Raw genomic sequence first — 20,613 nt, 5'->3', positions numbered from 1 at the left:
CCGTTTTGTTGTGTTTGCGTGTGAAGGGCGACTGGCGAAAGGTGCAGGTGCAGGTGGGATGGGGACAGGGCATCTGCCAAAGATGCAAGTTGCAAAAACATAATAACAATGCGCAACCACACAACACTCTCTCTCTCTCGCGCGCGCGCTTCATAACCGAACAGCTGCTTGCGGAGAAATGCTCTCTCGGTTTGACCGTCTGTTGGCGGGACAGGGTGACTCGTTTAATGTGACACGTGATCTTACAGCAATCGACAATCACTTTACGCAAACATACCGGCTTTGTAAAGACAGCAAGAAAACGTATGAAGATATTTTTTATAAATAGAGGAACGTTAAAATCTAGGAGGAAAAGAAAAAGAAAGCCTTTTCAAAAAATGTTTTCTGTAGAACAGGAGTCTCCAAATTCCGACCGGTGGGCCGTATGCGGCTCTCGAAAGAGTCCATGGTGGCCTTGTAAAAGTTAAAATACATAGCTTATTGTATCAAAATTTTATTTTTGGATTTTAAAGACGAAAATCAAGCTTCAACAATAAAAAACATAGGAAGTTTGATGAGATTAGAGGTTACAGATAAGGTTTGAGAGATCAAACCGAGAATTAAGCGGACATTCCCTACCTAAAAGTAACGTTTAAATGTTTGAAAATCACTGCTTTAGAAGATAGAAAAGAATATAATAAAGAATATAGAAAATAAGCGAAAGAACGATAAAGATCATAAAATATGCCGGGGGAATGTGTTTATTTTACTTTTTGGAAGCTTGAAGGTCAATTCAATCAACTAAATATTTTGATAAAATATCAAATAAAATCGATAATAACACTAACAGAAGCAAAACGACCTTTTTTGAAATGGTTAAATCAATGTTGTTGTTTTCGGCTACGCAATATGTACAAAAATAATATATAAAATAAAATTGGTCCGTCCACAAACGTGAATGGAAAATGTGAATAAATTATTAGCTGTTGTTTGCAGGGTACAGCAAGCTCATGTAATTTAATGTTGAATTTTTATTTGATCTAACGCTGGATAATTTGGCCAATTTACAGGGCTCCGCAACTTAATTTCAAAGATTTCCTTTACTCTAAAGAGTAAGCCGAAAATTATGGTCTCGAAACTCAATTTAAATTGAAGTACTTAAATATCTGAATCTAACCCATATTGGCCCTGACATCAATATGTAACCTTTTCTGGTTCAAGAACTGCACATGACATAAAGTGGGTTCTGAACTGCCAGTCCTGGAGTCGATACTGAACCCATAACGGTCCTGGAACCTATACTGGTCATACCAGGAACTGATCATGAACCCATACCTGCCCTGGAACCTATAATGAACCCATAACGTTATTGGAATCGGTCATGAACACTTATCTCTTCCAGAGCCAATCATGAACTCCTGGAACTGATACTGAATTCATACTCATACCCATACCCATATCAATCCAGAAATAGCTCGCTATTGCATTTATTTTATAGAACTGTTACGCAATTGGATTCGGAACGATACTTGATTACTTGATCCGGATTTGAAACCTATACAGTTCCAGTTCCAGAATTTGTATAGTGAAGGGAAGAATTGTATTTTTTCTTCTAATAGTAGTGCTATAAAATGTAATAGACCAGTACCAGACGTTGCTTCGTTATACCTGTAAAGGAGTAAAATTTCAAAATGTTGCTGTAAACATGCGAATAATCATCGTCAAAGTAAAACATGTAGTGAGTATGGTGTGGAAAAATACATATCAAATATTTAATATAAAAATATGAAAGAAAAATATAAATATGTAGTTGTCGTAGTAGTAGTAAAACTAGTAAGCATAATGTGTACAGCCTTTCTCCGAGTTACGCGACACTCGATTTACGCAAATTTTTATTTTTGGCGGTTCATATGTCAAATTAGTACAATTTTCTCCATCAATTGTGAAATGAAAAATAATTTGCAATTTTTCAAAAATTTTTAATCATCAAAATACTTAAATTATCGAATTTTGTATACGAATTGCATTAAAAAAGTGATATATTACATAAATGAACCAAATTTAATAATTTAATTATAATTATTAATAATCAAGTATATTTTGGCTGTAAAACGTGATATTCGACTTAAGCGAAAATCCGAGTTACGCGAATATCTCCGGAACGCATTATTCGCGTAAATCGGGGAAAGACTGTATTTTATACATAGAGTCGATTGATGATATTTTATTACATATTTCATATAATAATCCCTAACGAATGAACATATTTTTAGTTAAATCAAAATATCTATACATTTCATCTTTATTCCCTCCCGTTTTTCACACTCATTCGTGTAAAATTGTTACGGAATGAAAAAGGGTTACTAAGCGAATCAAATTTGATAGGAATCTATGGGTAAGCGAAATCAATCGATTTGGTTATGAATGCGTCATGATTATTCTCACATTCAGCCAATTACCATTACAGTACAAACGTGCTGCAATGGTACAATGCGCCAAAGTCCAATCACAGACATTCTCCAAACAATTTCAATTTGTGAATGGATTTGCGAATTACGATTGAAGAAAAGTGAAACAATAATATTGGCCTGGTGAAGAATTAATCAAACTTATTTGTAAAAACTAGGATCATGGTCACGGGAAAAATAATGCTTCAACGAACGAAGCTCTAGGCAAACCCGGTGATATTTTTAAAATCAGTAGGAAGCAATGCGATCATAATGTTCTTTCATAATGCAACATGAAATGAAATGTTTTAATATCCTTGGTCAAGCAAAACACAACACACGGAGCACCAGCATTTTCCCTACAGATCTTGTTTTATTTATTTTTTACATATACTTGTGTTTATGGTATGAAATGAGTTTTCCACAGCTTGGTTATGTGTTGTAACATTTTGCTAGGAAATGAGACGATAGCAAAAATTTTGGTTTGCATCATGCTATGTGTGTATAAAAATGGGTTTTTTTCGCGTTAGATTAATTAATGCGTCAATCGTACCCTTTCCGGTTTCGCTCGTCCTCCGTCCCCGACCACGTTTGTATTGCAGGTTTTAAGCTAAGTAACGGACAAATATATATGTAAATATTCAAAGAGTGTTTCGCACACCAAATTTTGAGCACGCCCCACCGGGGCACCGGGTACCGGGCGAATTGCATTTAATGTGGGTGTGCTCGAACGGCACAACAAAGGTACACACGGAGAAGATACATAAATACGTGCCCTCTAACAAACGTTCGGTTTTCAAATACATTGTACTGTTTTCGATCGGATGGTGTAGGATGTTGCTGTTGGCTTCTTCTTTTTTTTCCTTTTTTTTGGGAGGTTGTAAATTCATTCTTATATCGTTTGATTGCTTACTCCACTGGCTTTATCCACTGTTGTATTTATAAGTAATTTGTTTTTTACTTTATAATAATAATAATCGTAAAAGGTGGTTTGGTCTGCCATCTCGGTGGCGTTATAGCGTAGCGGTCTATGCAAACGCGCACCTATGGCTTGTGGGGAACGTAACGAAGACAAACATAACGAGGAAACAAATAACAACGCCGGTGCCGTATCCGTAATAATACAGCGTGACACCATCCCAAGCACCCAGCGTAGGTGCTTGCTGCAGCGAGACGAATTTTAGGTTCTTAGGGAATTCTCTTTGAACTACGTAAATACGACTTTAAATTTTTGTTTTTTGTTTTGGATTACATCGTTCACTAGGCTGTAGTAGTACGCACTATATAGTGTTTTTTTTGTTGTTGTTTTTCGTGGAAATGTAATGTAATGCTACCGTAACTTCACCCTCGGAGCGTGGCAAGATGTGCCACGCTGCAACGACGTCTATGTAAAGAGCAGATGTTTGCAAAAAACTTGGTGGGTTTTTCCTTCCCGTACAACGCAGCAAGCGCTTCATTCTTCGGACCTCGGTATGCTTATTATCATCCTCCATTTTCCCCTCATTGCGCTGTGTTTTTTCCTTGATTACATTCATGCTTTTGGACACATCCGTTACGTTTCCGCAACAAACATTCATTTTATCTTGTCCTTGTATGTATGTTGTTTTATGCTTCTTCTTCATCTCTTTCCTTTAATAATTTATACGTTACTTTTTTGTTTGAACACACATTTTTTGTTTCATTAAATATATGCATATGTTTGTTGTTGTTGTTGTGTTGATTTTGTTCTGTTCTGCTTGCTCTTGTATCTGTCTACTCGATCTCGTACTCAATGGTCGCCCTCTAAAATCGATTTTCTGGATGCCGCTGTATATCAGCGCGCCCATTCCGTAAGTATTGGAATTACATTAGAAAAAGAGGGGTAGGGAGAGAGGGATGAGGTTTAAATTTATCTAAACTATCTCTTTTTATCTTTCGTTTTGCTATATTGTTGAAATCCCGATGGTTCGTTTGGTTTGATTGATTCTCGTTTTCGATAAATAGGTAAAGTTCAATTCCGTCCACTTCAAATGAGCAAATGTTTCATCATATTCGGATCAGCTAATGCTATGCGTTACGAGAGATAGGGATAGAGAATGTATGTAGACAGTGTAAAAGAATGTTCAAAACCGTAAAACACAACACGCTGAGAAAAAGGGAGATTATTTCTATAAACAGTATCCTGCGCGGGTTTTACACCATTGGCACTAACATTGTGTTTTTTTTTCTTCATTTTTTTTCATTTAATTACGTGGGATTGTGTGTATGATTTTGATTCATTTAGCTTACTTACTATCATTTCTTTCTTGGCCGTCTACAACTTTCCTAGCGTTCGCAAGTCGTCTACTTGTGGACTTGGGGCGGTACACCTACTTGGGTTAGCTGACGAATATGGGAGAGCGGGGTTTTGGTTGAAGAAATTGTATCATATTAGTGATTAAATGGTATATGGATTCATTCGGTCGCCCGCGCTTGACTTGCGTGTTTGACTCAAAATCGTACGTTCGACCGATTCGCGGTTGCGGTTTTGATGCGTTTCAGATTAAAAACTCTTTTTTTCTTTTTGCTTTTCATGTGTCACACTTTCGGGTGTTGTTGCTTCGATGTGCTGTTCAATGTGGTGAGAAGGGGGATCGTAACGTATTCTAAACATTGCCGCTCGAGATCAACCAGTCTCCAGTCGGCGGAAGGAGTTGTATAAATAACATTATTAGATCAACAAAATGTTGCCATTCCTTTTAGACTTTTTTTCACACTCGTAACACAGCATTCAAACAATCGGAAAGATATATTAGACACAAACATACGCACACGCATCCACACGCACGTGCGCGTGTTGATAATAAAACAATTCCTTTCCAGGTTGTAGCCGGGAATGGTGGTTAAAATAAACATAACAAATCGTCGCACCGCATGCCGTACCGGGTACGCTGTCGTAAAACTAAAGTACGTAAATACCTCTTGTCATTAACTATTCGATCCATAAATTAAACGACATTGCAGCCGTCTGCCGTACGCGCGCACCTTTGTTTTCGACCGTTTGAATTTGATTTTTAAATCGGCTCGCAGTCCCCACCGTTCGGGGTTTTGGGTGGGTTGGCCGGTTTGTTTCAGCCGTTCCATCCTAGCCTTTAGATATTATGATTGAGCTTATAAAAAAATTGCTTGCTTTAGATACGCTCGGTGACGTACACCTTGCAGTTGGCCGGCGAGTTGGAGCGTCGTACCGCGAACGGAATGATGATGCCCAGCCCGGTCAGGATGACTCCGATCGAGTTCATAATGATGCCCTCCTCCACGGTTTGTGAGTAGTTTTCACTGAAAAAGATGAAAAAGCAAGATATGAGTTTCGCGTATGGAGGGGAGGAAGGGAGGGAGATTGCAACCAAACTTACCCAAGCTCAAAGTGAGCCTTCTGGGTCAGACCGGTGACGGCGGTAGCGATGGCCAGCATGAACGTGGCCACACCGAAGCTGGCATGAATCGGAACCATGGTGGAGCGGAACTTGTAAGTTGCGTTCTCGCAGCACAGCAGAATCAGGAAGCTGTGGTAAGGCAAAACAAAAAGGAGATTAGAAGTTGAGTAGCGTTTTGTTTGATAGATGTTTAAAAGATCATATTGCTCTAGATCAGTGGTCTTCAACCTGTGGTCCGCGGACCTGCGAAAGATTTGATTTTTTTTAAAGAAGAAAAGCTTATTACATTACAAATCGTTCATTTTTTCCCACAATTAAGATTAGATTTCCAACAGGCATGTCTAGAATAATATTAAAGCATAAGTTTGAACAAAAAGCTGTGCATAAAGTTTACAAAATATATGTCCTTAATAGATGTGTGCCGCGGCAAATGTACTTTCAAACACAAGTGGTCCGTGGTCCTATAAAAGGTTGAAGAGCACGGCTCAAGATCATAGGAACGCTTAGTTATGGGTCCTTTAATTTTAAGCGATGTTTATTGGCAATGGAAGCCAGGTACTTAATGAAGAATCAATAGATAAATAAGTAAATAATTAAATAAATCAATAAATACATAGGTCCTTCCATCTTCCTCACTCGATTCATTTAAATGAATTTTCATTGGAGAGTTCTTTGAATCTCGAATCGCATCACCAAAGATTCTTGTTTCAAGACTTATTTCGTTCTTCAAAGATTCATGAATGCTAAAGATATACGAATCTCTAAAGAGTTAACGTTTGAAGTATCTAACGCACACGTTGATATGTGATCTCCGGATGATGGAGGGATTCAAAGATTCAGATTGGTGAATAAACAAAGGAAAAACCTTGGAAGGAGTGAATCATAAGTCGCTAGAGAATTTCGACTAAGAATTTTAAAGAATCTTTTAAGAAAATTGAAGAAAGAAATTTAAGAATCTTTAAAGATTTACATATCGTTCGAGATTGATGATGATTGATGTATCGATGGATTCAAATTTAAAACTTTTTCAATTTTTTGAATTTTGAATCCGAGATATTGATATCCTTAATTTACGTCGGTGGAGGAATACTCACTGCAACTAGACACTCACCTGAAGAAGCCCAGCACAAACTGCAGCGCAAACAGTCCCATCGTGATCATGCCCAGCCAGGAGTGCAGCGAGTAGAAGTTCGGAATCTGCTGCTGGTTGTGCGAATCCCAGACGGCCATGAAGCCAATCACTATGCACGGGATCGAGCAGGCGTGGAAGAAGGTATGGCACAGCTTGACGATCAGGTGCGAACAGCAGCGACAGATTCGGTACAGCAGGATGGCTACAATGATAAGAACATGTATGAAACATTCGGTCCAGCTATTGTCCCCGGACGGTACAGGCAAACGCTTACAGAATCCGGACAGCGTAATGTAGCCACCGATCATGAGCACCGGGTGCAGGTTGAACTGCAGCTTCGGGTCGTCCATGTTGAAGCCCTTCCGGTAGTAGATCGTCCAGAAGATGGTCAGCACCGAGGCGGCGATCAGCAGGATCGAGGAGACGACCACGACCAGTATGTACTCGAACCATGCGCCACAGTTCCAGACGCGATCGTCATCGTCGTCGTATCGCCTGTAGAAATAGAAAGCAAGCAGGGAAGGTTAGGGATGGCCTGCGGGACGATCCTAAGGGCAGCTGGTAATTGAGTTACACGATTAGTGAGGAGAATGAATTTATAATCTCAATCTTCCCCCAACAACCTTTGCCATTATTCTCGCTCCACTATCCTTCTCGTTCTCGTGCCCACACGCCCTCCCAATGATGATGGTCTTCTATGTCCCGCAGCTTCCTAACGCGGGCACGATCGGGAAGCAAGCGGGAAACCCAACCCAAGATCATGTGGGTTCAACGGGGGATCGGGGACGAGCGACATCCTGCTGTGGTGAATCAACTTGGTCGTCGTCGTCGTCGTCGTCGCAACCACCCGGACGTGGTGTGTGCTTGGCCGCGCAGTTGACGCGAAGAGGTCAATTTAGTTAATTGGCCCCCGGGCACAAGTCGAGACGAGCGGGTCGAGGCGAGATGCGATGGGACGCCAGGACCGGGGCCGGGGTCTGCTCATTTAACGAGTTCCAATAGGCACGGCCCGCAAGTGGGTGGATGCGTCGTCCGCGCGCCAACAGTGCGTCAACTCGACTTCATTGCGATTGCAAGCCTAAACAATTTCAATTTCTCAACCGCAGCTCCACTTGTTTTTTGGCTCGATTCTGCGACCGTTTGACTCCCAGTTCCCAACACGCACACACACACAAACACACTTCTAGTGTTACACGCTAAATGAGATGTGTCTGTGTGTGTGTGTCTGTTTTTTCTCTGTTTGTTTGGTCGTTTTGTCCCCGTCGGTACACCATAAATAGGCAATGTAAACTTGATGCCCATCCATCTCCGACGGACTGCGGGTGGGACGCTTTAGCGCGTGATAAAATGACACGATAATTAAAGCAACGAGCAATCAACTACACGGGCGTGGATCATGGCGGTGGGTGGGTGGCTGTGGTAGAGATCACCCCAATGGGCATGGGTTTATCTGTGCTGCCGGCGTAGGTTCATCATTTTTCTTTAGGCGGGGGGCGCGCGCGAGAGCGGATTGCGCATTGCGCTGGGAATGGGCTGGACATTACGACATCACCTCGAAGCTGGCGCCGTTTATGACACTTTTTTTTTTGGTTGGCAGCAGGGTGATGTTTAATGTAAACCATTATGTTTCCACCCGTCTCGCGGACTGGCCCAGTGCGAGCGTGCGATAATTTCATGCTATTTTAATTTACGATCCTTGGCCGTACACGATCACACGGCTTGGTGGCTTGGGACATTGCGGGAGCGGCAGGTTTTATTTGTCCGCAGTTAGCAAATAGTGGCGTTTAAAGAGCAATGGTCTTTTACAAAGAGTTTTTGTTATGAAGTAATTTGTGATTTTCCCCCCTCTTCGATAAGCTTTACATGAATAATATGCAACGGAAGAAAAAGTTGCAACAGCATAATGCAACAGCGAGAAACAGAGGAACCGAACCGAAATACCGAAGTGAATTAATTTAAATGCTAAAGCTCATTCAAAAACAGGAATGCAATCAAGCTATCGCCATCGAATGCGTTCGCTTTTCCCGGCCATGGTCATAGCAAACTGCCAGCGCTAACCTTGCGCGCATTTTCCAGCAGAGAAGCCATCCCCTTTTCTTCCTGATTGTATCATTCGATGCGCCTCCCTTTCACGCCCGTCCCTAGCATGCATATTAATGGCTTGATTTGAATGTTGCCCGGCGGCCTGCAGGCAGGTTGGCGTCCACCTAGGAAGTAAAGCTTAGTTCCAGAGTTCCTTGCCCTCACAGGCACAAGGCACTGCAGCGCTGCCAGAGGGCTCTACCAGCTCGAAAGCCTGCTCAAACGTTTCAAGATCTTGAGGGAACTCGTTCGTTCGTTCGCAGTGTACGAGAGTGAAAGTAACCTTCCTCTGGTTTCGCTCCTCTTTTCCTCTCACCTTCAACGAGCCCTTTCTCTTTAACCCTTGCGAGTGATCCACCGCGCGCGCGCGCACACACACGTGCTGCAGCGGTTGCGGTTGCCGTCGAGTGGCGCATCGTGTCGGTGCGCAATCTGAACCTGCATCGCGTCTATTGCTTCTAGCGTTCCCGCCACCAAGCGGGTGGGTGGGTGGAAAATCAAACTTGTTTACACGAAGCTCCAGCTTCCCCTCGACCCCACAATCTTCCCCACAGAGCGCACACGCACACCTTGGTGGCTCAAGTCTTTCTCTCGTTTCTTCGCACGGGCAATTTATGTTTTGTAAAGGGAGCCATTTCAGTCCCACCTGTAGAGTGAACTGGGAGAGGAGGTGGAGAATTGGGGGGGTAGCTTCTATGATCGGTCCAAACGTGCGGTGTGTTTGCGGTCCGGAGCCGTCCTCTCTCACATACAAAAAAAAACAAGCACTCGAAGGAGGGAAGGTGGTAGGCACGGATTTGAATGTGTTTTCCTTGCGGCTTTCCCTCCGGGCACACTCTCCACACGACCGGATCGGTATGGCAGGTTTATTTTCACTTTCTTTTTGCTATCAAACCGACCCCTCCGGCCGGCTGGCTGCCAGCACTCTCTTGCGACCCCGGCCGCGCGCATTGATCGATTCGCGCGCGCAAACACCTGGTAGTTGGAAAATTACCTCCCCCCCCCCAAGTTCCTGGGTTCCTCAACCCCCTTCACGTCAACACTTCCCTGTGTTTCAAACCGTTCGATCGATTGATCGATGTGAAACGGTTTCGCCACGCTCACCGAAAAGAGGAAGATCCGGCCTGCTGCTATGTGGTTGGCTCGCTTGGGCATTTGAATTTTCTCTGGCAATCGCTAACGCACAACAAAATCAAAGCGCATCACGGGTACGAACAATAAAAAACCAAAACCAGGAAACTAATATACTCGGCAGCCGGGCAAAACAAATCAATAGTTGGAGCAGTGGTTGGAGCAACTACTCGCACGAGGATGGAGTATTGATTTTACATTTTCCCATTTATTTGCTGCATCATTTTTCAATTAAGCTGCCCCCGGTGCAGGATGGTTGGTTAGTAGGGATGGGGTTGGGTTAGGGGTCACGAGGGAATGACCACCTCATAGTTACAGGTAAGCGCGCGACACGTGACGGACAGTAAATTGTTACTGCCATCGGGAAGATAATAACCGCCTTACCCTCCGGTGGTGGTGGAATTTCGCGGCATGTTGTTGGCGGGGCAAGCAAATCACGCACACACACACACAAACTCACGGCGATAGAACACAGAAACACAGCAATTTCACACTAAACCACAGGTAAAAGCGTGCCAATACGCTTCTACGGACACTTTCAACACGGAACAGTCTACCGACCGTTTGAACTATTTCGCTAGCTATTTCTGATCAGACTGAACGAGAAAAAAGAGCAACTGCGATTCGATGATTCAGCCCCCACAAACACAGGATACACACACACACGGTACACTAGAAAAGCACCTTCAGCTCGCGACTGTGTTCGCTGTGTACGTCGTTTAGGCAAATACGGAGGAAAACATAAGAAGGAAAAAACCGCGACCCGTGAAAGCCCGTGCCCGTGCGCGTCAGCGTTGCAGCGTTGCAAATGTGATCAGCATCTCCAGCCTGACTGACGGACGGTTCAATCTGCGCCAGTAACGTTTTATCACCTCCACCACCACCACGGCCACCATCTCGCTACTAGAAACGGCTCACATCTCTCTGCTCACATCTTGGCTCTCTAATTCTCTTTCAAAACTCAAAACTTGGAAGGGGTGGAGGATCGCATCCCATGAAGCGATCGCGAGACTCTCTAATGCTCTCTATCTCTTAAATGTGGCCGTTCGGCTGGCAAGAGTCGAAACGATACAGTTTCTTCTCTCCCTGAAAAGGGCTCTCTCTCTCGTCTGTCTCTTCCTTCGTTGGTTGGAAGGTTTTTTTTTGTTGGTTCCGGGAGCAGCGGGACGGGGATCGGGGTTTGGTCGGTTTAATGGGACACTGTTGCACCGAACATTTAGCGGACCCGGGGCCACACGCTGTTGACGGAAGCGTGTAAATGCAATTAGAGAGCTCATAAAATGGAACATCTTTTAAATCGCTCTAGGGAGTGTGGATGCTTTTGTTGTTTTGTTTAGGTCTAATTTGGACAAGCAGTTTGATAGCAATTTAAAACACCTGCGAAGGTTTGGGGATTAGGTTTTTGTGTACGGTTATATTGGTTTTAATCGCAGCCTCTCCATCGAATCCCGCCCGGATCAGGATTGTGTGACTGTATTTGTGGAACATAGGTTAACCTTAGCACATACCTCCAAAAGTCTGTCCAAGGCCCGGGTGAAACTAAAAAAGCAACAAACTTCTTTCTTGACCATACCCAAAGAGAAAGAGGAGCACGGTTCACGACGACACAGAAGGTGAATCTCGGGACTGGCTAATCTGGCAGCGTACGATCATAATTGGGATGCTGCAATCGGTGTCTCGATGAGTGGCAGGAAGCCCGTACCCGGCTGTACCCGACTCAATTTATGATTATTGAATGAAGAAGCTACCCACTTACACGAGCTTTGTACGATGCTGTCGAATGCGGCTCGGAATATCTCCAAGTAGTTCCTGTCTAAGAGGTTTAGCTTATGCGTGCGTGACTGTGGTCTGGTCCCGTGATACACTCGTCAAGCGTCGTATACACCTTACAACACAGCGTGTTTGTCATGGGTTTAAATCACACAACCTTGCACATATGCAGGACATATTTTCCGTGTTAATTGTGGATAACAACACTCAGTCTCTGTATAATTAAGTCCTTAAATGGACTTAGAAGACCCAACCTTTGACCCCCGGTCTCTATGGTTGTTGGGACAAATTAGAACAAAAACTCAGAGATTTCCAGTAGGTAGAAACTACTTCTAATAACACTACCGCCTGGGTGATATGCGAATAATTCCGAGGTCATTAGAAAAAAGGCGTAAATCCGACTGGATGATATCGTTTCTTAACTCAGATAAGTTTCAGCTATCTTTACTTACTTTTCGTCCGGCGGCGGTGGCATATCGTGCTGGCTCGGACTTCTCGGTGGCGTTTTCTCGCTCTCCATCATCGCTAGCGGAGCCTCACAGGGCAGGGGGCTCACCGAGGATCCGTCCATTTTGAGCTTTATTTTGGCGGTTTAGTAGTGGCACACGTCTCAACGGGAAAGCGGAATCGGCGGTTTGGCAGACTGCGTTCGCTGCGTTCGTTTCTCGGGAACACTGGGGGCGGGATGGATAACACACACTGCGGCGATGCTGGTGATAGATCCGAACTGGGTTTGGTCGATGGTCGATTTGCTGTGATAAAGCGTGCGCCTGCAAGAAACGAACGAACCAAACACTTGCTACAGATGTCGCGGAAAGATGTCGTAATCTTGAAATCTTGCAATCTCTTTATGATATACGCGCGCGCGTGTGTGTGTGTGTGTGTGTGTGTGTGTGTGTGACGGAAGGTGAGGGCACCTAGGTACATCTTCTTATCATTCCGGGACAAGATAAATTTAATTTAAATTTCTTCATCCACTAGATGTGCTAGATTTCATGCTGCTGTTAGCAGAGCAGGCTCGAGAGTGGGCTAAGCATGAGCCTTCGAGAGTGAAAGAGCAAATTGAAGCGCACACCAGAGACAGAGAGCGCGAGAGAGAGAGCAGGAAGTATGCAAATGCAACCTGCAAAAGCGGACTGGAACTGTCCCGGGCTTGGCGTTGCAGCGGAGTTGCAGTAGCCAAGGGTCGCGACCACCCGTCTTTGTCCTTAGCTTCGTCTTGTTTCTTGCACATCGAACATACGAAACGAGTCTCACTAGGCGCTGTGCAACAAAAGTGCACTCGAGAACTAACTTCTCGCGTCAGATCTGTAACCAAGGGCGCGGCGGGAAACCCCCCTTTCTAGGGCCGCGGCTGTATTGCGCGCCAATCGATATATCAGGCCTGCCCGGGAGCACCCGGGAGTGGCATCCGGAAAAAAGGAACTACTTCACTGCTTTGTTTATCTCACTCAATTCCTGCTGCGTAGCACAGGCACAAGCCAGTCGTCAGGAGCGTTTTGGGACAAGCCCTGCCCGAACGCGGATGAAAGCAGTAACACAAGCGCGCGCGGGAAAACTCGACCTTACTCGATGGTGGGGCAACGTCCAGCAACACCAGCAGCAATTTGTTGATTTTGCTTAATAAATCACAGTAAAAACCGTGTCACTACACACTACCTGGGTGGCCCGTGGAGATGCGTACCAGTGCTGTGATGCTGCTACTCCCTTTTGCTGCTCTCGGGAAGGGCGGAAAAGCTGCCCAAAAAGCAAGTGAGTGCAAAGTACTAAACCAGAGAAAATCACTTTTCCGCACATGTGTGTGTGTGTGTGTGGCTTTGTGAGCGGGAGAGAAATCATCTCTTCCATACGCACTAGCACGCTCTAGCTTCACGCGTGAGTTTTACTCCAGCAAATGTTACCGAAGAACCAGTGGAAGAGATGCTGTGAAGCAGGAGCATAGCAACGAAACGCGGAAAAACACCCCTGGAGAGTTGGAAAGCTCGCGCGAGAGCAAGGGCCCGTATCGAATGGAGATGCTGCGGCGATGGCTACTTTGGTTGAGGTTTATTTACTTTTGCATTTAAATTATTCAAACGGCCGTTACTTCGAGTGTGGTGCACATGGGGCCCAGGGAAGAAAACACACATCAGAAGCACAGATGAACGCGCAAACACTTGAGAGCGGGAAGTTTGGTTGAACAAGCTGCAAGATGGGTGGGGGCAAGGTACGGAGCGTTCTAAGTGCAGCTAAACCGTTGCGTTCGTTTTCACCTGTCGATTGCCGAATAAACTTTAGAATGGAGGGCGAAAAAAAAAATTGAACCACACACACTATCGACACAACTGTTACTGTCCACTGGTAACGGCGAAGGTGCAGAAACCCTCGTTTGAACAGCTTCAAATTCAATTACACTTGCCCCCAAAAAACCGATGTTCGTTAGCCCTTTGAGAAACAACACACATACCCAAAAAATCCACCCTTTGCGTAGAAACTCCCAAGTTTTGGGTTGTATGACGGGAAATATTTCGATTCAATAATGCAATAACCTTCGGGCACTTCTTGAGGATGGGGAACCCCTCCGCGCTGAGGGCTTAAATAATTGAACTGCCTTCTCACCAAACGTGTGTGAACGTGGAACTAATTCTTTCATGCGTTGCGTATTCCTTTTAAGCAGGCGTCCGCGTGGCTATCGCGTGGTTTTGTTGATACCGCTGTGGGGATGTTATAGCGCTTTGGGTGGAAAGGCTTTGACGGCGTGTCGTTGGCGTCCTTGCGTCCTGTGTAGCGCATGAAAACTATTTCCAACGGTATGCTTCGGCAGCTCTACTATCAAGACGAGTAGTGTGGCGAGCTAATAAATTTGGAGAAGACACAGTTACAGCATAAACATGAGCGAGCAAGCAACTGAGAGAATGTGTGAGGTGGTGGTCGCATTCGTTTTTCGGATCAAATCGGGTGAAATTGCTAGTGAGGGAAGAGTTTTCGTGCCCTTGTCCTTAAAGGAGAGTTTTCTTCACATCCGGGATTGATTGTTTACTCCGATTGTGTTAGTGTGTGTGTGTGTGTGTGTGTGTGAGAGAGAGAGAGCGCGCTCGTGAGAATGAGTAAATGAAAACTCAACTAGGGAGAGAGCGGAGGGTTTCGTGTTAACGCCCTTTTTGTAGAATGCATGCGTGAAAGGATGGCACTTCAACACGTGTTTGGGTGATTGCACTGGGCTCGTATCTCATTTGAAATAAACAACGCAAAATACGATATTTAGTATGGTGAATGAAGTTGTGACCGAAGGACTACTCGTGGAGTTTTTGCTAGAGAAAGTAGATTTTGTTACATTATATCCTTTAATAGAAGGTTACTATTTGGCCGAGTTGAATAATTACTTAAAATCATCTTTACATACTATAAAAGTGTCTTAAACAACACCACACAACTATAACTCGTTGTACATCCGTTTCATTAGAATTAATTTTATTGTATTCCCACCAAAGGAATAAGCCAATAAACAAATAGGGGTGAATAAATCTAATTACATACGCTCGACCGTTACTACTTAGCCGTTCTCATTTTCCCCACCTTACTTTTAAACGCGCCCTTTTTCACCCCCTGCACCACCTTCTTCTTCTCGCCATTCTTCTTACCCCCTGGGCCAGCTTTGCCATTCTTAGTCTGCACCTGTTTGAGCTTCTTCTTCAAACGCAACGCCTCTTCCGCTTCCCGTTGTTCGGTGTTGCTTTTCGGTGCCGGTTGACGCTGCTTGCTGCTGCTGCTGGTGCCGTTCGTTGCTGGCTGCTTCGGCTCCTCGCTTGCCGGCTTTTGTGGCTTTTGCTCCCTTTCCCCAGCACTCGGCTGTGGTTGTTTGGGCTTTTTCGGTCCCTTCTTAACGTTCGCTGGCTTCTGGAACACCGTCACGACGTGGTTCTTGTTTTTGTCCTCCCGCTGTGCCTTGCGCTCGTCGATAATGTCCTGGTAGTACCAGTCGCGCTTGTCGATCTTCTTCGGCAGCTTCATTTCCTCCTCCGGCTCTTCCTCCACCTCATCCTCCGCCTCCGGCTCACCGTCCACGCTCTTCGGTATGGCGTCGGAGAATTTCTGCAGCTTCGCCACGAAGAACCCGTCCAGATTGTGGGTGTGGGGATAGAAGCGACGCGTTAGCTTCATCGTCGGATGAAACCGGTGCGCCCCGAAGCTGGTCATGCCCTCGACACCGAAGTCGAGCCCCGTCGGCACCAGGCGCACGTTGCGCCGTTTCAGTGCGAAATCAATCACCCATTCGTTTTCCTGCGGCAGGATGGAGCAGGTGGAGTACACCAGGTAGCCGCCGGTCGGCGAGCTGGCCGACAGACAATCGATCGCGGTCAGCAGCAGACGCCGCTGCAAGTTAAAGCACCGTTGCACATCGATCTCGTTCTTCGTGGCCTTCACGCTCGGGTCCTTCGAGATGACGCCCGAGCCGGTGCAGGGCGCATCGAGCAGCACGCGGTCGAAGCCCTTCATGATGTTGCCGTACTTGACACCGTCCATACAGGTGATGACTGCGTTCTGTATGCCGAGCCGATGGAAGTTGCCCAACACCGCGTGCAGCCGCTCCTTGTTTGCATCGTTCACAAACAGCACGCCCGTGTTCTTCATCAGCGCGGCAATGTGGGAGCTCTTGCCGCCCGGCGCGGCGCACATATCGAGAATGCGTTCGTTTTCCTCCGGCGCCAGGGCCATTACGGGCAGCATACTGGAGCCACCTTGCAGCATATAGTGGCCGGCAAGATACTCCGGCGTGGCTCCCAGTGGCACTTGCGACGTGTACACCACCAAGCCCTCCTTCGACCACTTCCCGATCGGGTCCAGATTGATGCCGCGATTGATCAGCGCCTGGGCTAAATCACGACGCCGAGTCTTCAGACTGTTCGTGCGGATCGTCACGGGGCGTTGAATTTCCGACGCTTCGAGAAACTCCAGCAGCTCGTTTGGCGAGAAGATTTCCATCAGCAGGCCCATGAAAAAGTCGTTGTACGAGTAGTACAGACAGAGATCCCTTCGCAGCAAGTCGATGTACTCGCAGCGGGAGCGATTCGGATCGCGATTCGCCGCAAAGTCCGACAGTACGCCCACCACGTCCTTGATACGCATGTTCACGTCCTGTAGGCTGGTCGTTTGCGCCAGCTCTTCCTCGGTCGGGAAGGCAAAGCGTTCGCGGTTAACCGCGGCTTCGGCCATTTCGGCGTCAGCTTCCTTCTGCTCCCGCTCCATCCGTTTCTTCAGCTTCTTGTTGGCCGCCTCAATCGGCAGCATATCGCCATCCTCATCGTCTTCATCATCGTCATCTTCATCTTCATCTTCATCTTCATCATCCTCATCATCGTCCTCATAATCTTCTTCTGCGCCCATCTCATCGTCCTCCTCTTCGTCGTCCAGCTCCTCGCCAACATCCTCATCTTCGTAATCATCTTCCTCGCCCTCGACGCTCTCCGCCTCCTCATCCTCTTCCTCTTCTACATCGCTGTCCATCTCCTCTTCCTCCGAATCGCTCTCATCTTCCGATTCCGCCCGTTGAAGAAACTTCTTCATTTGGCTTTTCTTCACCTGTACCTTCTTGCCGGTGGCTGCCTTTTGCTCATCCTCATCCATTTCATTATCGCTATCGAACAAGTTGCGACCCTTCTTCGCGCTGCCATTCTGATGGCCATTGGTTGCGACGGGCTGTGGTGTTTTGCTCTTTTGGCCCAGTTGCTGGTACTTCTGTCGGCTTTTTTCAATGTTGAAAATCTCCGCCGGATCGAACGTGTTCGGGACGGCGGCTACTTTCGCCGCGTTCTTTGTCGCTTTTTTCGTCTTCTTCTCTTCCTTCTGCTTTTGCTTTAGCATTTCGCGCTTCTTGAGCCGCTGGATTTGATGGCGGGACAGCTTCTTGTTGGAATCCTCATCTGAAAACAAGCGGCCGGGTGTGAGAACTGCTCATGTGCTGCTGCCATCAATGGTATGTGATGTAAATATCGGTGGCTGGTGGGCGCTACGCACAGCTAACCATCCGTCGCCAAGCTACTTACCTTCGCCCTTTTTGAACTGAAACTCTGGTTCTGGCTGTTTCCGGGCCTTTCGGCCAGGTCCCTTTTTCGGTCTCTCGAGATTTATTTTACGGCCCATCCTAACAGCACTTCACAAAAGCAAACGAAAACGAAAGGCTAACACGGCGCGTGGATTTATCGCAACTTGAAACACATTGAAAACGTGCACGTTGTTTGTTCAACACGAGGTGAGCGGCGAATTGACAGCTCAGCTCGCACACGCGGTCAGAGTGACCAGAAATACCGATTTATCTGTATTCTTACCGATTTTTTATATGGCTACCGATTCACAGATGACCGCCCTAAAACTACCGATATTCCATTTATCCTACCGAAAATCACAGATATTTGATTTTTCAGTCGTTTCAGCTTAATCTGTGGCGCTTGGGTTGCTGTTTCAAGGATTGCTAACCTCATTTGTTACTTATCGCGCTGATGCACGTTTGTTTGCCTGGCACTTTTTATTTTTCTCCGTTAAAATGTTATGTTCATAATAAGTAGAAAATGTCAGTTGCGTGGATTCCGAGAATTTTTCGTCAAAGAAAATCATTTAAATTTTAATTTGAATCTCGCTGTCCGCGGTTTAAGCTCACCTGACAGAAAAAAAGAATTAAATTTTCAGTCGAGGGGTAGATACAAACACACGGTGGGGTTCCGGCCCAAGATCGGAACCGAAGTCCGTTGTTTTGGGCTCAAAATTAAAAATGGCGGATGGAGCGCCTTCACGGAGAGAATGCGTTCTATTGCATGCCTTTAAAATGCACGAGGCAGAGCGCCAGTGAGTGCCACTGAAAAGAACGTTCGCTCGCGCTGTTTCATTGTTTTTCCTCAGAAATTGAAGAAAATGAAGAAAAAATTGATCGTTAAAATAATTGATTAAATTTAAATGTTTGCGTTCTCAACAGTGCTCCTGCCGAAATCTGCCAATATAATCTGGCCACACTGCACCCGGTGAGCAATATTTGACACTTTAACGTCATGCTGGGTGTTGTTGACAAACGTGGGTTGAACGTCAAATAGCATTTCTCAATGAACAATCAGAGGGCAGTTTTATGAATAAAAAGCTTAAGTAGGAGTAATTTAAACAAGTTTAACAAGTAGAATGGAAAAGCTAAAGCTTTTTTTAAAAGAATAAAATTCAAATTTCAATGCAATACAAAAACAGTTTCACGTTGCATAGGGGGTAGGAATCTCACTCGGGGCTTCTTATGTGTAGGTGACTGTAATGTAAACAACAACAAGCAGCACGCTTGTTCGTAATTCAGTATTTTCTTCAACTTTCCTTAGCACAATGCCAGTCCCATGTAGAAGTAGCTGTGGTCGCAATGCTTTCATGCGGGTAAGTACATTTAAAGATACAAAAAAACCCACCATGTTTACCTTTATTGCTCATATTTCAGCGACCAAAAACGGGCGATACGCTCTGCAAGGAATGTTTCTTCCTTGCGTTCGAGACGGAAATACACAACACCATCCAGCAGGAGCAGCTGTTCCGGCCGGGCGAAAAGGTAGCGATAGCGGCCAGCGGCGGAAAGGACAGCACCGTGCTGGCGCACGTGATGAACCTGTTGAACAAGCGATACAACTACGGCCTAGATCTGGTGCTGCTGTCCATCGACGAGGGAATCACCGGGTACCGGGACGACAGCCTGAAAACGGTAGCCCAAAATCGGGACGACTATGGCATGCCGTTGCGTGTACTATCGTACCAGGAGCTGTACGGGTGGACGATGGATCGCATAGTGGCGGAGATAGGCCGCAGCAACAATTGCACTTTCTGCGGCGTATTCCGCCGGCAGGCGCTTGATCGTGGCGCACGCTTGATGGAGGTCGACTGTGTGGCTACGGGCCACAATGCGGACGACATTGCGGAAACCGTCATCATGAACATCCTGCGCGGCGATACGGCACGATTGCGACGCTGCTGCGATATCAAAACGGGATCCAAAGAGGCGGACACGATCCCGCGGGTGAAACCGCTCAAGTATAGCTACGAGAAAGAGATCGTGATGTACGCACACTTCAAGAAGCTAGTCTACTTCTCGACCGAATGTGTCTTTGCTCCGAACGCATACCGGGGCCATGCGCGGGCGTTTTTGAAGGATCTGGAAAAGGTGCGCCCATCGGCCATCATGGACATCATTCATGCCGGCGAGCAGCTGCAAATCAAGGGCACGGTGAAGAAGCCTGTCCGCGGGGTGTGTGGCCGGTGCGGGTTCGTCTCATCCCAGCAGCCGTGCAAGGCGTGTGTGCTGCTGGAAGGGCTAAACCGTGGATTGCCCAAGCTAGGCATCGGGAAGAAGTCGAAGGGCGAACGGATGGTGGCACTGCAGGAACAGCAGCTGCGCGAAAAGGCACATCTTGTAAAGAATGATTTTTGATGTGATTCGGATTTGTTTGCAATATACGGAAGCTTGTGGATGGAAATACTCGTGTAAGTTTTTGAATTACATCATTCATTATTAACAGTACCTCCAGCAACCAGATCAAATCACTTAGAATTCTACATATTATAATTCCGAAACTGCCAAGGGATAGTCGTTAAAGACAAGTCTCTGCTCGTGATCTTTGTTTCGAACAAATTCTTCGGACGTAAGCAATAGAAATCGACGACTGAGAAATTTCGAAAAATTCTC

The 20,613-nt window shown here is 45.9% G+C and overlaps 3 protein-coding genes across 8 annotated transcripts; 1 reads left to right on the top strand and 2 right to left on the bottom strand.

Moving 5' to 3' along the window:
- Positions 1 to 2,779: 2,779 nt before the first annotated feature.
- LOC1274931 (plasma membrane ascorbate-dependent reductase CYBRD1) lies at positions 2,780 to 14,710 on the bottom strand. Of its 5 annotated transcripts, none has more exons than XM_001688479.2 (6): positions 14,535 to 14,710; positions 12,389 to 12,706; positions 7,228 to 7,448; positions 6,933 to 7,155; positions 5,801 to 5,950; positions 2,780 to 5,723 (listed from the first exon to the last, which is right to left on the bottom strand). In XM_001688479.2, the coding sequence occupies exons 2-6, from the start codon at positions 12,505 to 12,507 to the stop codon at positions 5,576 to 5,578; spliced, it is 861 nt and encodes a 286-aa protein (XP_001688531.1). In that variant the 5' UTR covers positions 12,508 to 12,706; positions 14,535 to 14,710; the 3' UTR covers positions 2,780 to 5,575. The 5 variants fall into 5 exon arrangements, with proteins under 5 accessions (XP_001688531.1, XP_061498343.1, XP_061498345.1 ...); XM_061642359.1 differs by lacking the exon at positions 14,535 to 14,710 and adding an exon at positions 13,596 to 13,841; XM_061642361.1 differs by lacking the exon at positions 14,535 to 14,710 and adding an exon at positions 13,388 to 13,491.
- A 655-nt stretch (positions 14,711 to 15,365) lies between these two features.
- LOC1274929 (uncharacterized) lies at positions 15,366 to 18,222 on the bottom strand. The gene is made up of 2 exons (XM_314123.5): positions 17,960 to 18,222; positions 15,366 to 17,836 (listed from the first exon to the last, which is right to left on the bottom strand). The coding sequence occupies exons 1-2, from the start codon at positions 18,054 to 18,056 to the stop codon at positions 15,465 to 15,467; spliced, it is 2,469 nt and encodes an 822-aa protein (XP_314123.5). The 5' UTR covers positions 18,057 to 18,222; the 3' UTR covers positions 15,366 to 15,464.
- Positions 18,223 to 18,970: 748 nt separating this feature from the next.
- LOC1274928 (cytoplasmic tRNA 2-thiolation protein 1) lies at positions 18,971 to 20,404 on the top strand. Of its 2 annotated transcripts, XM_061646729.1 has the most exons (3): positions 18,980 to 19,189; positions 19,265 to 19,316; positions 19,378 to 20,404. In XM_061646729.1, the coding sequence occupies exons 2-3, from the start codon at positions 19,269 to 19,271 to the stop codon at positions 20,356 to 20,358; spliced, it is 1,029 nt and encodes a 342-aa protein (XP_061502713.1). In that variant the 5' UTR covers positions 18,980 to 19,189; positions 19,265 to 19,268; the 3' UTR covers positions 20,359 to 20,404. The 2 variants fall into 2 exon arrangements, with proteins under 2 accessions (XP_314122.4, XP_061502713.1); XM_314122.5 differs by having other exon boundaries at positions 18,971 to 19,316.
- The last annotated feature ends 209 nt before the right edge of the window (positions 20,405 to 20,613 follow it).

The sequence above is a fragment of the Anopheles gambiae genome, chromosome 2 (genome assembly GCF_943734735.2).
Source record: "Anopheles gambiae chromosome 2, idAnoGambNW_F1_1, whole genome shotgun sequence".
In the NCBI taxonomy this organism is placed as follows: Eukaryota; Metazoa; Arthropoda; class Insecta; order Diptera; family Culicidae; genus Anopheles; species Anopheles gambiae.
The sequence above is the reverse complement of the archived record's forward strand: the minus strand, read 5'-3'. Positions and strand labels throughout refer to the sequence as shown.

Coding starts and splice junctions, on each gene's coding strand:
- LOC1274929 (XM_314123.5), bottom strand. CDS start 18,056: ATGGGCCGTAAAATAAATCTCGAGAGACCGAAAAAGGGACCTGGCCGA. Junction 17,837..17,959: donor TCAGTTCAAAAAGGGCGAAG/GTAAGTAGCTTG, acceptor GCTTGTTTTCAG/ATGAGGATTCCAACAAGAAG.
- LOC1274928 (XM_314122.5), top strand. CDS start 19,269: ATGCCAGTCCCATGTAGAAGTAGCTGTGGTCGCAATGCTTTCATGCGG. Junction 19,317..19,377: donor GTCGCAATGCTTTCATGCGG/GTAAGTACATTT, acceptor CTCATATTTCAG/CGACCAAAAACGGGCGATAC.
- LOC1274931 (XM_001688479.2), bottom strand. CDS start 12,507: ATGGACGGATCCTCGGTGAGCCCCCTGCCCTGTGAGGCTCCGCTAGCG. Junction 5,951..6,932: donor TTTGTGCTGGGCTTCTTCAG/GTGAGTGTCTAG, acceptor GCCTTACCACAG/CTTCCTGATTCTGCTGTGCT. Junction 5,724..5,800: donor AAGGCTCACTTTGAGCTTGG/GTAAGTTTGGTT, acceptor CATCTTTTTCAG/TGAAAACTACTCACAAACCG.